Source organism: Drosophila teissieri, chromosome X, assembly GCF_016746235.2.
Source record: "Drosophila teissieri strain GT53w chromosome X, Prin_Dtei_1.1, whole genome shotgun sequence".
NCBI classification, from domain to species: Eukaryota; Metazoa; Arthropoda; class Insecta; order Diptera; family Drosophilidae; genus Drosophila; species Drosophila teissieri.
The window spans coordinates 23,646,457-23,661,426 of record NC_053034.1 but is presented as its reverse complement, the minus strand read 5'-3'; the positions used below and the strand labels follow the sequence as shown (position 1 = coordinate 23,661,426).

The 14,970-nt window shown below is 40.4% G+C and overlaps 1 protein-coding gene across 1 annotated transcript; it reads left to right on the top strand.

Moving 5' to 3' along the window:
• The first annotated feature begins 13,389 nt into the window (after positions 1-13,389).
• On the top strand, positions 13,390-14,145 carry LOC122625004. The gene is made up of 2 exons (XM_043804814.1): positions 13,390-13,476; positions 13,537-14,145. Exons 1-2 carry the CDS (start codon positions 13,390-13,392, stop codon positions 14,143-14,145), a joined length of 696 nt encoding a protein of 231 aa, XP_043660749.1.
• The last annotated feature ends 825 nt before the right edge of the window (positions 14,146-14,970 follow it).

Genomic DNA, 14,970 nt, shown 5'->3' with positions numbered 1-14,970 from the left:
GATGTTGTGGAGGATTAGCAGTTGCATTCTTACGGTCCTCTCTCCCAGTCCTACGTCCACTTCGAGCAGCGATGTGACCTCCTCAAACCGTCCATCAGCCATCCGCACCTCTCTTCTCGTGGCTACGACCTCTCCCACTGCCCGCAACCTGTCCGCCAACTCTTCGCAAATAAAGCTTGCTGTGGCTCCGGTGTCCATCGTGGCCTTAACTTCCATTCCGTCTATGAGCACTGTGGCGGACAGTTGCCTTTCTTCCGCCTTCAGCTTGCCCATTAATTTTAAGAGGCAGCACCTTGCGAACCCTGGTTGCCCATCTGAATCTGGGGTCGCGTGGCGTTTCCCGATCTTGGGCAGCATTCTGCGGTCTTCGGGCCGATTCTATCGCACGTCCAGCAAAAGGTGATCGGTCGGTTCCGACACTCCCGCATCCAGTGATCCTGGCTTCCGCACCTATGTCAGGCTTGTGCTGGGTTTAACACAAACCCCCGCCGCACCGGGTCTGGCCCTCGCCCGTTCGTTTTGTGCCTCGATGGTCCTGTGGGCTCCTCTTGGCACCTTCTGCACACCGCGTGCTGTTCCCCTCTTGGGAAATCCCGCTGGTGGCGGGCTCTGTGGGTTCGCTCTGACTCGAACCGCTCCCGTTGGGAGTCCAGTTCCTCGAATTCGTCGGCCAGGGCCATCAGAGCATCCAGGTGTCGGCACTCGTACGGGCGGACAAACATTCGTAGAACTGGAGTGCTGTTCTCCCTTATCCTCTCCAAGATCTCTTTCTGGGACATCCCCAAAGGCCGCATTAGGGCCTGCATGTCCACCATATAATCTTTGAAGCACTCGCCATGCCGCTGCTTCCTCTGCCTGACCTGGTCTGCCAGCTTCGTCATGAAGCCTCTGGGCAGGAAAAATTCCTGGAAGCAGTGGATAAACTCTGCCCATATCTCCCAGAATCTGTTGTTGGCGATGAACCACTTTCCTGCACCCGGATTGTGGGGAGTTTTAAGACTCCTCACATTGTAACCAAAAAACATCGGCCAATAAACAAACTATCGTAACGTAAACACAGCCTCCTCTTGGTGTCCAAGAACTTATTGCGCTTCAATCTGCATTGGTCAACAAATTTGAATTTCACAATGCAGTGAAGCAATGTCATCACCAAGCTTTTAATTTAAACACAGATCAAAGTTTTAGAAGTTTTAAGAAAAGCCGAAGAAAGGCCGAGGTTTGGAGGAAAGGAATTATTCTTAAGCTGACAGTCCTATTTGGAACCGGAGAAAGATCGGACACCGATCCAAAGATTAAACTTATAAATCTATAAAAGATAAAACTCTGTCATATGATGAATACAAAATAAAAATTATATATATTATTTTAATAATCACCGCAGTATAAAATATAACACGTCACAGCGTCCGGCCGCTACTTTGTGGACGGTGTCGCATAACAACATAAACTGTACTCAGTAAAAACGGCAAGACGACCGCCGCAGATTCGGATGCTTTTGCGCATCGGATCATAAAAAAGGAAATATACAAATAATCAAATCTTATGGCTGCACAATGTAAACTGAGAAAACACTTAAAAGAAGCTTTGTATTGAAACCACTTAGCCCGGCGCACTGTGATCGGAAATCCAAAATTCCTGGCCAAAAATCAAAAAATCGAAAGTTACCGACGGAGGTAAAGCTTCATTTTTCTTCAGCAGATGGCATTAAAGTGTCATAATCCAAAAGGTTGGGTCGATAAATTCAATACCTTGCTGTGGGCACACACTTAAACTTGCCCGTCATTGTTTCACGTGTAAGATCGCGCAACCTAACATTTTTCATGCGCTTGACGAAAATCGTGATAAAAAACGCAGTTCTTTATAAAAACGTTCGCGACAAATTGGAGGTTGTTCCTGGAGGTATGTAGAATATCATTATTTTGTTGCGGAATTCAATTACATGCATTTTTAAATGAGTTATTAACAATGAAAGGTCAGCGCGCCGAATTGTTTATTTTTGTCAAATTTTTTCATATACATATCTAGAGAATTAGTTATGAAAATTGCTCAACCCAAAAAAGGGGCAACGGTTTTACGCGTAAAAAAGTATGTAAAATTCGAATCCGTTAGCATTACCTGCATATCTTGCATATTTGGCCTGAAAACGATATTGTTTGAGTCAGTGTTGGTGGATTCCTGCGTGAGCTGTACAAGCTATTCGTGTACAAGCTATTGGCAAAATGGACTTTTATTGAATGAAATATTATCCTACCATATTGTTATATATTTTTTTTATGCTTGCTGCATGTTGGTTGAATAAACTAAAAACCGAAAAATGGCAGTCTCGTGGTAATGAAGATCAAACTGCATTGAAAGAACGCGCACAATCAATTCAAAAAGCATTCAAAGACGAGTTGAATATCATCATTGATAAACCAAAACAAGGCATGGGAAACTCGAATGATGGAAATACAGGTCGGCGTTTCTTTGAAAATACTGCAACGTCTGCTTGGATTTTTGGGGTCGATCCTGAGTTAATGAAAAGATGTCATCTCATATTGCAAGTTATTTCCAGTGTATTCAATGTCAACGTAGACTTGTTAAAGATATATTGCAACGAGACTGCTGATCTTTTCGTTCGTTTATATCCATGGTACTGCATGTCCACAACCGTACATAAAGTTCTGATCCATGGCCCGCGAATCATCCAATTAGCCATTTTACCGATAGGACAGCTATCTGAAGAAGCTCAGGAGTCCCGAAATAAGGATGTGCGAAATTACCGAGAACATTACTCGCGGAAATGTTCACGAGAAAAGACTATCAAAGACATTTTTCTCCGACTCTTGGCTTCATCAGATCCGCTTATTTCAAGCCTACGAAAGGCAACTCCGAAAAAGGGAAAAAGTTTGTTTCCAGAAGCGATCGCACTGCTGTGTTACGAGAAATATACTTCTGAACACGAAAACACAGAAAGTAGTAAATCGGAGGAAGAAAATTCTCAAAGCGTTGACGAATGTTCGGATAGTGATTAATTATGTAGTTGAAGAAATCGTACCCTTTTGTAATATAGATATATGTAATAACAGATAAGAGAACGAATAAATAATATTCCATGGAACATGTTTATAAATGTCGTTCTTCTTGAAAAAAATATCCATTATTTTGAATTTTGATTTTGGTAATCAGCGACCCAAAAAACACTTATGATATGAATTTCCGCACAAACGCACTATTTTTGGCAAAAAATGTGCGCCATTTTGGATCCGCCATTTTGATTTTTTTTATCATTTTTGTAATCAGCGACACCAAAACCTATAAAGATATTACAATAAACCAAAAATATTGTCTTTTTGATTTTTGGCCAGGAATTTTGGATTTCCGACCACTGTGCGACGGCTTTAATAGTTAAATTTTCTTGATTGAATAGACACATATTAATAATATCAAATTACAGATCCCAACGAATACTTTAGGATCAAACCGCTACATATTCCACTCCATATTCTTTTAACGATAAGTACATACAAGCAAATCGACAAATAAGAATTAAAGAAGAGGAAATTTAAACAAAAATAAAAAAAAATATATATATATTATTTACTAGTGGGCCCTATGCGCTTCGCCGCATGCAGCCTTAAAATTCAATGAAAAATTCCTAGAATTTGTCATTTATTTTATTTGAAAATTGTTATTTTCAATCCAAAATATTTGGATAAACTATATTTTTCGTTTGTCCATTTGCAGCGAATACAAATAAAGAGTTTGGAATGCCAACTCTTGAACAGGCTACGTATAGCTGCCCATGAGAAAAACCCGGCTCTTCCAAATTCAACCCGCATACTTGAAGCGTTTGTCCTTGTGCCTTATTGATGGACATGGCAAATGATAGATGCACTGGGAATAGCAGTCGCTTAAATTCAAACGGCATGTCTGTTGGTACCAACGGAATACGCGGTATGAGCACCATTTCTCCTTTCGCTTTTCCAGTCAATATCGTGGCTTCAATTAAATTCGGCATCAATTTTTTTACAACCAATCTTGTGTCATTGCACAATTTTGGTGCATTTAAATTCCGTAGTAAAATAATTGATGAGCCGATTTTTAAGTTCAAAAAATGCGGTGGCATACCAGGCGGTTCTAAGGAATTTAAAAATTCAACTGGATAATTCCCTGCAGCATCTTCTTTCATTGCGCTATCAAAAGATTTATATGATGTCAGTGCGCCTGGCAATTTTTCTTGTATGTGAAATTTGATTTCATTGACATGTACATTTTTTGGTGACAATATTGCTCGTTCTGTCAACCAATCATGATTTCTGTGTTTTTGAATTATATTTGGAAAAACGCTTTCTATTAATTCGCAAAATACTTACATGGAATACGATTTCCAAATAAAATATCCAATTTGTTTTCCAAAAGCACAAAATTGAATGAAAGAGAATAGCACTCTAGAACTAACTGAGCAGTGAAAAATGACATCCTATATTTCAGAAATGGCGCTGCAGCTTAAATCAATGAAATTTTAGATTCAATAAAGTGGTAAATTGAACTGTGTAAATGATGTGGATCGTGCATTTGAGGTTAAATTCACCGTTTTACCCCTTTTCGTCTTCCTCCTCCTCCTTCGTCTTCCACCTCTTCCTTCTTCTTCTGACTTCTTCATGCTCCTTATTCCTTCTTCTTCTTCATCCTCCTTCTTCCTCCTCCATCTTCTTAATCCTTCTCCTTCTTCTTCTTCCTCCATCTTCTTAATCCTCCTCCTTCTTCTTCCTTCTCCTTTTTCTTCTTCCTTCTTCGTCTTCCTCCTCGTTCTTCTTCTTCTTCATCCTTTTTTTCTTCTTCATCCCCTTTCTTCTTCCTCTACCTTTTTCTTCTTCCTTCTTCGTCTTCCTCCTCCTCCTTCTTCTGAAAACCTGCGTGATTGTTGATGCTTTAGTCTTCTTGCTTTATGGCGTTCGGCTCGTGTATCTTCTAATTGATAAAGAAGAAGGAGGATGAGGAAGTCGAAGAAGGTGGAAGTGGTGAGTTTAACTAATTAACACAGTTCAACTTACCACCTCAAAAACAAATGCCTGCTGTTACAATTTATTTATGAACCAAATAAAGTTTGTCTCATGAATTAAATAAAACGAAATGAGCAGAGAAGAATGACATCCTATGTTTTCGAAATGGCGCTGCATGTAAAAACGGTTTTCCCGCTTTTCTTTTGACTTTTTCCAGAATTTTCCGAGACCTTTCTAACGAATGCAAAACCGTTGAAATCGGCTCATGCGTTCTGGAGTTATAATCATTGGTGAAACTTGTTCTCAATTTTTATATGTATACATATATAGATAGATATAAAGGGGGAAAAAAATATACCATACATTTTTATATCACAAATATATATTTTGAATATTTTCCTATATTTATAATTAGAAGACCTAAAATTATATATAAAAGTCCCACGGATTTTCAATATATCATATATATTTTCTTTATTACCAATTTTAAATATTTTTTTACACTGATACACCATTATATTTCAAAATTTTACTTATATATTTTTGCCAATTCGCAACATTTATTATATTAACATGTACATACCCATATTCTATGTGGAACATATATACATTTTACCAATTTTAAATATTTTATTACACTGATATACCCTTATATTTTAAAATTTTACTTATATATTTTTATTATATTAATATATTATATATTATACATACCCATATTCTCCATATACCACATATATACATTTTACCAATTCTTAAAATTTTTATTATTATTATTATTGAGAAATTAACGCATAACTAAAATTATGCGGAATTTTGGATTAGCTATAGCAGCTGAGGGCCTTAAGCTAAGTTATATACATTTTTTTTTAGTTTGGTTATATTATATGTACAAGTGAGGTTCTTATTTTACGGTTAATTACTATGTAATAGTTTTTTAAAGCTAATTTATTTATGTGTAGCGTTGATATTTATGGATATGATTTTTTATTTTTATTGTTTGCTTATATTGTATGGTAAAGTTTTGTATTTTTTAAGAATTGTATTGTTTGGTGAATGTTTTCAAATGAGGTGATTTCTCTAATTGTTTGTTTCAAGGGGTTCGATCTGTTTTGTGGAAGGTCAGGGCAGTCGAGTAATATATGTTGTAATGTTATGTTGGTGTTGCAGGTTGTGCAGATTGGTGGTGGAGTTTTATTGAGTATGTGGCTGTGGGTTAGATTGGTATGTCCTAGTCTTATTCTTGTGAATTTTATTGAGTCTGATCGTGAGATGTTTTTCGCCGGGGTGCTGTCGTGGCTAATATTTTTGTAGTGGATTGATGAGTTGTTAAATATTGAAGTTTTAAAGGTTTCAGTGTTTAGTTTGATGTGTTCCAAGATGTCTGATGTGTTGAAGTTTTTTTGGGTAATCAAAGGGAAATTATGTGCGTTTTTTGCTGTTTCGTCCGCGAGCTCGTTTCCTGGAATCCCGCAGTGTTCCGGGACCCATAGAATTAAGATTTTACTTCTCTTGTATTTGTTTAGGATATTTCTGATGGAGGTGGTGTAGTAGTTTTGGCTTTTAATGTTTTCAATTTCTTTTAGGGCTGATAGAGAATCTGTGCAGATTGCAAATTTTCCTCGTTGTTTGCTGGCGTGGTTGCATGCTGTCAGAATTGCTGCTATTTCGGCTGTGTATATGGAGGAGTATTGTGGGAGTATATGGTGGTAAATAATTTCTGTTTCCGTTGTTACGCTATATGAGACTCCGCTAGCTGACTTGGATCCATCTGTGTAAAGAAAGTGTCTGCCTGCTAGTGTGTTTTTTAATTCCTTGAACTTTTGTTGGTATATTAATGGTGCCGTTTCTGCCTTGGATGAGGCGTGTAGTGCGGTGTTAGTGCTTGTATTACTGCACAGCCAGTGTGGGGTTTACTTTTACTTTTTTTAATTGTTCTATAGTGTTGTGTAGTGAAGACGGGACTTTTGGTATTCTTTTGGAATTTTTAATTTTGTTGTAAAGTTTTTCAATTGGTGAGAACTTGGAGTTGATTATGATTTTGATGTTTTTTGTGTTGCATATGTTGTTCTATGTTCTATTGGCAGTATGTCAGCTTCATGCAATAGGTTGTTTATTGGGGTGGTGCGAAAGGCATTGAAGGCGATTCTTATTGCTGAGTGGTAAATCGTTTTTTGTTTGCTCATGGTTGATTTTGGAGCATTTCCATAAATGTGTACGCCGTAGTCTATTTTGGACATGATAATTGATTTGACAACATATATTATTGTGTTTGTCTTGCAGCAGAATTTTTTTTTGGCTAGAGATTTAATGACGTCTAAAGAAAGATTTTCTATGTGTTTGTTCCATCTGTAGTTTCTGGCTATTGTTATTCCTAGTATTTTGAGGGACGTTACATTTTGTATACAAACGTGCAGATGTTTGCATTTCTTGGTTGAGATGGATGCACCCGAGTAGTTGCACCATTGATTTATGTCGTTGAGAAGTGCGTCTAGGTTGAGGTTGTTTTGTTTTTTCCCAAGATTGTAAATTATTGTGAAGTCGTCGGCGTAAGCAGTGAAATCCATTTGTTTGTGCGTAGCTAGTATTTTGTTTAATTGGTTGAATGCTATTGCGAATAATATCACAGATAAGGGGGATCCAGGGGGATTCCATTGTGTAGTGATTGGGGGTTTGAGTAGGATTTGTTGGATTTGTTGGATTGTTGTTGGATTTGTTTTCTATTGGTGAGGAAGTTTGTTATGTAGTTGGAGATCCTTGGGCCTACTTTCCAGGCTATGAGTTCGTCAATGATGCTGTGGATGCCTACTCTGTCAAACGCTTTGGCGAAATCTAGTGAGATGATCGACGCGTGGCTTTTCTTTGATAGGGACGCAGTTATCTGATAATCTAGCATAGCTAGAAAATCAGAAACCGATTTTCCCTTTCTGAATCCCATTTCCCGGTTATCTAGAAGCTTGCTATTTGAAGCTAGCCACCCTAGCCGTTTTGCTATTATTTTATCAAGGACTTTGGATATGCATGGATTGAGTGAAATGGGTCGGTAGGAGTTAATGTTGGTTTTGTCCGTGTTCGGTTTGGGTATAGGTAGGTACTTTAAGTTGCTGAGGTATATATGAGCTAAGGATGTTGTTGAAAAGTTTTTGCAGTCTTTTATGTAGGTTTGTGGATAGGTTTTTAAGCATAGGATAGCTTATACGGTCTCGGCCTGGAGTTTTTCCTTTGAGTTGGTTAAGTGCAGCAAGGAGTTCTGTAAGAGATATGTCCTGTTCGATGCTAAGCGCTGTAGGGGATGGGACGTGTGTGTGAGGGATTGGATTTGATTTCCTTTGTATGAATGCTGTGTGGAAGTTTCTGTCAAGCGATGCTTTAGACCAGTGGGTGCAGAGGTTGTTGGCTATTTCATTTTTGTCCATAATGCTTTGTGTTGTGTCATTGGGATCGGTAAGGCAGTGGATGTGGTACCTAGTTTTCAGGCCGTTTATTTTAGTCCATATTTTTCCGATGGGTGAACTTGGGCTAATTTCGGTTGTGAAGCTTTCCATTGCTGATTTTTTCCTTATTATACCCGTTACTCGTAGAGTAAAAGGGTATACTAGATTCGTTGAAAAGTATGTAACAGGCAGAAGGAAGCGTTTCCGACCATATAAAGTATATATATTCTTGATCAGGATCAGTAGCCGAGTCGATCTGGCCATGTCCGTCTGTCCGTCCGTCTGTCCGTCCGTCTGTCCGTCTGTCCGTCTGTCCGTCCGTCTGTCCGTATGAACGTCGAGATCTCAGGAACTACAAAAGCTAGAAAGTTGAGATTAAACATACGGACTCCAGAGACATAGACGCAGCGCAAGTTTGTTGATTCATGTTGCCACGCCCACTCTAACGCCCACAAACCGCATAAAACTGCCACGCCCACACTTTTGAAAAATGTTTTGATATTTTTTCATTTTTGTATTAGTCTTGTAAATTTCTATCGATTTGCCAAAAAACTTGTTGCCACGCCCACTCTAACGCCCACAAACCGCCCAAAACTGCCACGCCCACAATTTTGAAAAATGTTATGATATTTTTTCATTTTTGTATTTGACTTGTAAATTTCTATCGATTTGCCAAAAAATTTTTTGCCACGCCCACTCTAACGCCCACAAACCGAAAAAAACTGTCAGTGTTGAAGACTCGCCTTCGCACTTCCACTAGCTGAGTAACGGGTATCAGATAGTCGGGGAACTCGACTATAGCGTTCTCTCTTGTTTTTATTTCTCGTTTGAGTTTGGCGTTGGCTTTTTTGTAGGATAATACGTTTGTCATATTAGTGTTTCTGTTGAGATTTTTCCATGCTATTTGCTTTTCATTTCTTAATTGTTGGAGGGTTCGGTCCCGCCATGGAACGTTCCGCTGTCTTCTAGACTGGTGTGATTGGGGGATGGATTCATTGGCGGATTGAATTATTATTCTTGTAATAATAGCGAGTTCTTTATTAACATTGGAGCTTGGGGGCTTTTCAGTAGACAGCTTATCCGCAGTTTCATGGAATAGGAGCCAGTTTGCTTTCTTAAGGTTAAATCTTTGGTCATTCGATTGGGTTGTTCATGTTATGTTCTTCGAATAGGTCTATGTGAATTGGGTAATGGTCGCTGCCTGAAAGCGAGCTGTCCGTATACCATTTTGAGTTCAGGTTAATAGGGGGTGATGCAATGGAAAGGTCTATGTGTGTGAATGTATGATGTGTGGTAAAGTGGGTTTCTGAGCCGTTGTTAAGTGTTACGTTAAATTTTAATAATGTATTTCCTCTTTGGTTGTTGGTTTGTGAGCCCCAGCTCCTGTGCCAGCTATTAAAATCTCCAGTTATTAGTAGGGGTGGTTGTAAGTTGTCGTATATATTTCTGAGGTTTTGTATTGTAAAAGGTTTGTTGGGTGGGATGTAAGATGATGCTATGGTGAACTTGAATTTGGAATGAATTGTTACTGCTATTTCGTCGAAGTCAAAGGCGCTGATTTGTAAATTTTGATGTCGTAATGAGTTATGGACGAGGAGAGCAACTCCTCCAAAACTGTTTGTGGCGGTGTTTTCGTGATAGATAGTGTAGTTTATTGGAATAGGTATGTTTTGAGTAGAGTGTAAGTGTGTTTCTTGTATGGATATTATCTTAGGGTTGTGTTTTTATACCCGTTACTCGTAGAGTAAAAGGGTATACTAGATTCGTTGAAAAGTATGTAACAGGCAGAAGGAAGCGTTTCCGACCATATAAAGTATATATATTCTTGATCAGGATCAGTAGCCGAGTCGATCTCGCCATGTCCGTTTGTCCGTCCGTCTGTCCTTCCGTCCGTCCGTCTGTCCGTATGAACGTCGAGATCTCAGGAACTACGAAAGCTAGAAAGTTGAGATTAAACATACGGACTCCAGGGACATAGACGCAGCGCAAGTTTGTCGATTCATGTTGCCACGCCCACAAACCGCCCAAAACTGCCACGTCCACACTTTTGAAAATTGTTTTGATATTTTTTCATTTTTGTATTAGTGTTGTAAATTTCTAACGATTTGCCAAAAAACTTTTTGCCACGCCCACTCTAACGCCCTCAAACCGACAAAAACTGTCAGTGTTGAAGATTCTCCTTCGCACTTCCACTAGCTGAGTAACGGGTATCAGATAGTCGGGGAACTCGACTATAGCGTTCTCTCTTGTTTTAGGTCTACTTTATGCTGGTTCTCGGCTCTTCGGTCATCGAACCGAGGCATGTGAATCTTCTAAAGATACCTAAAACGCCGTCGTTTAAGGTATGCCCGATTCATATTGAAAAATACGCCTACGGATACCTCCTAAATAAAATTTAAATAAAATTAACAAAGGGAGAATGTAAACCCTGTGACGCGCCGAAACGCGCAGATAGTATCTTAAGGAAAACATGAAGTTAATAAATTGAGTTAAACCACATAATATAATAAGCAGAGAATATATTATATTTAAGCAGAGAAAGTTAGAGTTAATAAATGGAAGTAAAACACACAACCCGCATTCAAATTCAAACACAATGCGCACGCGCGCCAAGATCACGCGCGAAGGGCCACACTGGCCCGAAATATATCGGCCACATTAATACAGCATTAAATCAGTTGGGATACGCGGGCACACTATCCTCCACCAAACCGCTATATAAGGCGCACCCCAGCCCTCTAGAAGTCATTCAGTTCGGCCGGCGATCGGCGACAAGTCCTCTAGGAGGAGCTACCAGGAACGGAGCAAGATCAGCGGTAAGGAGACGACAGAGCCATAGGAGGCGGGCAACGACGTGGTAACTAACTAACCATAGTAGTCTGCGTATTTTTTTTTTTAAAGGGCGAGTCCCACGGCCACACCTCCCGCTCAACCGACCGAGGGGCGCTGCCGTGTATCGTACGGCTCGAATCGCGGGAAAATAGAAGCGATATAGAAGACAGTAAATGACGAGGAAATATATGTATACTAGTAGTAAGATCTAAGAATTTGTTAAATACGTTAGTATTGATCGTTTTAAGAACGGCAGAGAGCCAGAATTGGAGATAATAGGATAGAATCTATTATAGTCAGAACATAATACTCTGTAGGGATCATGCAACTCATAGTTAGATCTACATTGATTTAAAATTAGAGGTACGTAATTTCTAGTAAATCTGCTTGGAACAGTGAAGTTTAGCCGACTAACCAAGTCGGGACTGTTCCAAGCATCGTTCTACGGTTAGCTAAGGAGGGTAAGTTAATTAACATCATCCTACTTGAATAAGGAGGTAATCTAAGGTTTGCATCCCAATTAAGGCGCCGTAAGGCAAAAAGTAAGAAGTTCTTTTGAACCGATTCAATGCGGTCCGAGTAAACTTTATATTGTGGACTCCAAACAAGTGATCCATACGGACGGACTAGAGAAATAAATAAGGTTTTGGTCATGTAAGGATCATCAAATTCCTTTGACCACCGTTTTATAAAACCAAGCACACCCCTGGCCTTATTGAAAATAGACAAAATATGGTCTGAAAATTTAAGTTTAGGGTCCAGAAGAACACCAAGATCATCAACATGTGTTACTCTCTCCAAAGAGCACCCACTTAAAGTGTTCAGATAACTTAGAATCCAATTTAGAAGATCAACAGGGAAAGCTAATAAATCAAGTTTTTTTAATAAAAGTGAATGATTAACAGAGTCGAATGCTTTACTAAAATCCGTATAGATGACATCTGTTTGAAGATTATTTTTGAAGCCCTGTACTACGAAGAAGGTTAGCTCCAGAAGGTTAGTAGTTGTTGATCTGCGTTTCATGAACCCATGCTGACATGGTGATATCATTGACCTACAAAGGTGCTGCAAATGAGGAGTGATAACGTTTTCAAAAGGCTTAGGGATAGCAGACAATTTGGAGATTCTTCTGTAATTGCTTGCATCCGATTTGCTACCTTTTTTATGGAGAGGGATCCCAAAGGACTCCTTCCATATATGGGGGAACTGTGTAGATTCCAGAGATAAGTTAAACAGTTTTAGTAGAGGTTTGAATCTAAGCACACAGCCAGGAATTCCGTCGGGACCTGGCGAATAGACAGGCTTAACTCGCTGAAGATCATCAAGCAGTGAGCTTTCGTTTAAAGTGGGACAGAATATTAAATTCGACTTTTATATCGCGTAAGAGTAAGGCCGTTCGGAATGAGGTAACGTAGAATATGTGGTTTGAAAAAACTTTGAAAATAGATCGGCTATTGCCTGATCCGATGTTACCGTAGTGTAAAGACCCCGAAAATACACAATTGATACACGCTGAGCTTCTGTTATTGATCTGTTTTATTCGTTCTTCGGTAATACGACTTATCAATCCGGTGGTTCACTATTGACTGACTCTCCCTCTCTCGCTGCCCACTCATCACCGCGTCTCTCCCGCTGCCGCGTCTGTGACGTCGCTGCTTGTTCCAGTAGCGTCGCTGTTTGGTACAGGTTCCCACACGTAGTATTTTCAAAAAATAGCGAGGAAGGGTAACTGGTTGTTTTGCGCTTAGTGTTAACGAAATTATAAAACTGTTTGGGATCTGGACTTAACATTTTTTAGATGTGTCAACTCTTTATTAAACCAAGGAGGTTTGTTAGATATAGACGGATAGTACATCGGAACACAAGAGTTGAAGAATGATTTAATTGCAATATAACAAATATTTATGGCATCGGCCATTATGTTGCAAGTATAAAGATCGGACCAATTAAAGCCAGATATAAAAAGATTTAGCCTCCGAATGTTTGCCTTACGAAAACAATGAATTCGTTTAGTTGACTTATCTGGCCTCTCTTTGATTACGGTACCTGTGTCGGATCACAGCGGAGCAGTTAAAGAGAGACTCGCAGAGTTAACGTGGAAGGACAGGAGTCCGGCGCGCAGTGCAGCACCACTTGTAGTAATGGAGGCAGAGCAGCAAAAGGAGGACATGGAGGCGGAAAAAGACAAGAAGGTGGAGCGGAGGGTAGAAACAGAAATCGTGGATCGAGTATGAGGCTGGGGTATCCGGTTCCAAAGGTCAAGCAACCCGTTGGAATTCATCAGTAAGATGGAGCAGTGGGCGACCGGGTACGGAATTCACATGGACCAGCTCGTCCAGACGATGCCCTTTATACTGGAAGAAGCCGCAAGCGATTGGTGGAATACCACACCGACCAGGATAAACAGCTGGGCAGAACTGACGACGGAACTCCTGGAGTATTTCTTACCACCGAGATACGAGGAACAAGTGGAAATGCAGATCACACAACTGCGGCAGCGGGAGTCGGAACCGGTACGGGAGTATGCGATGAGCTTGCGGAAACTGATGCGGTTCACCAAGCTTTCGGAGGATCAAAAACTCGATCGGATCTACCGGAGCTGTAGAAGCAAGATAAAGCTATGTACGCGCAGAGCAGGGTTCGAGACGCTAACACAGTTCCTCAAGTTGGCGGAAGAAGTGGAGGAGATAGAAGCCTCCGAAGGCCAAACAGGGGTCGAGCAACCTAGGCAGCAGCGAGTACAAGCGGAAATCTGCATGCGGTGTGGCGAAACAGGACACGCGGCAAGAACCTGTAACAATCCGCCGAGGCTTTTCTGCTGGGTCTGCGGAAGAAACGGGGTCAAAACGACGGAGTGTTGCGATCTGACATTGCTCGGATGGTTCAAGGATAGCTAGGAGTCGTCTCAGATATTTATTTGATTCAGGTGGGGTTGCTGGAAGAGAATCCGACCCGGGTCCCAGAGGGGAAGACGAGAGAATGATACAATAATTGGGTCTTTATTCGTGAATAAGTGTTCACAGTCGCTTCAGATGGGCTGCCGTGCTCGCGGCGAGATCGGCGGCTGGTTGGAGTGTGACTGCCACCCGGTTGCCTAGCTGCGCTGTCCTTTTCCGGGCCCCGCCTGGCCTTACCGTTGCCTCCGGTGCGATTCTCGAAATTTCTTCACGCTTTCTTGCAATCGTTGCATCTTGGTGCGTGTGCGCTGTAAAGAATTTAATTGCGTCGTTATTCTTATTGTTGTGTAGTGATGTTGTAGCATATAACGAAGATTAGTTAGATTGCGAGCAGATGTAATTGTCGTAGTGGTAGCAGTGGCACGCGCTGGTTCCGGCTCTATGTTGTCGGCAATGGGCTGGGTTAAAATTTAAATACCGCAATACTACGTGCCCTTGAACAGATAGAACGCTATAGTCGGGTTCCCCGACTATCTTATACCCGTTACTCAGCTGGTAAAAGTGCGAAGGGAAATTACAACACTGACCGTTTTTGGCGGTTTGTGGGCGTTAGAGTGGGCGTGGCAAAAAGATTTTTGGTATATAGAGTTATATTTACAAGACAAACAACAATGTGAAAAAATTTCACAACATTTTTCAAAAGTATGGGCGTGGCAGTTTTGGGCGGTTTGTGGGCGTTAGGGTGGGCGTGGCAAAAAGTTTTCTGCAGATCGATAGAAATTTACAATACTAATAAGAAAATGAAAAAATATCAACACATTTTTC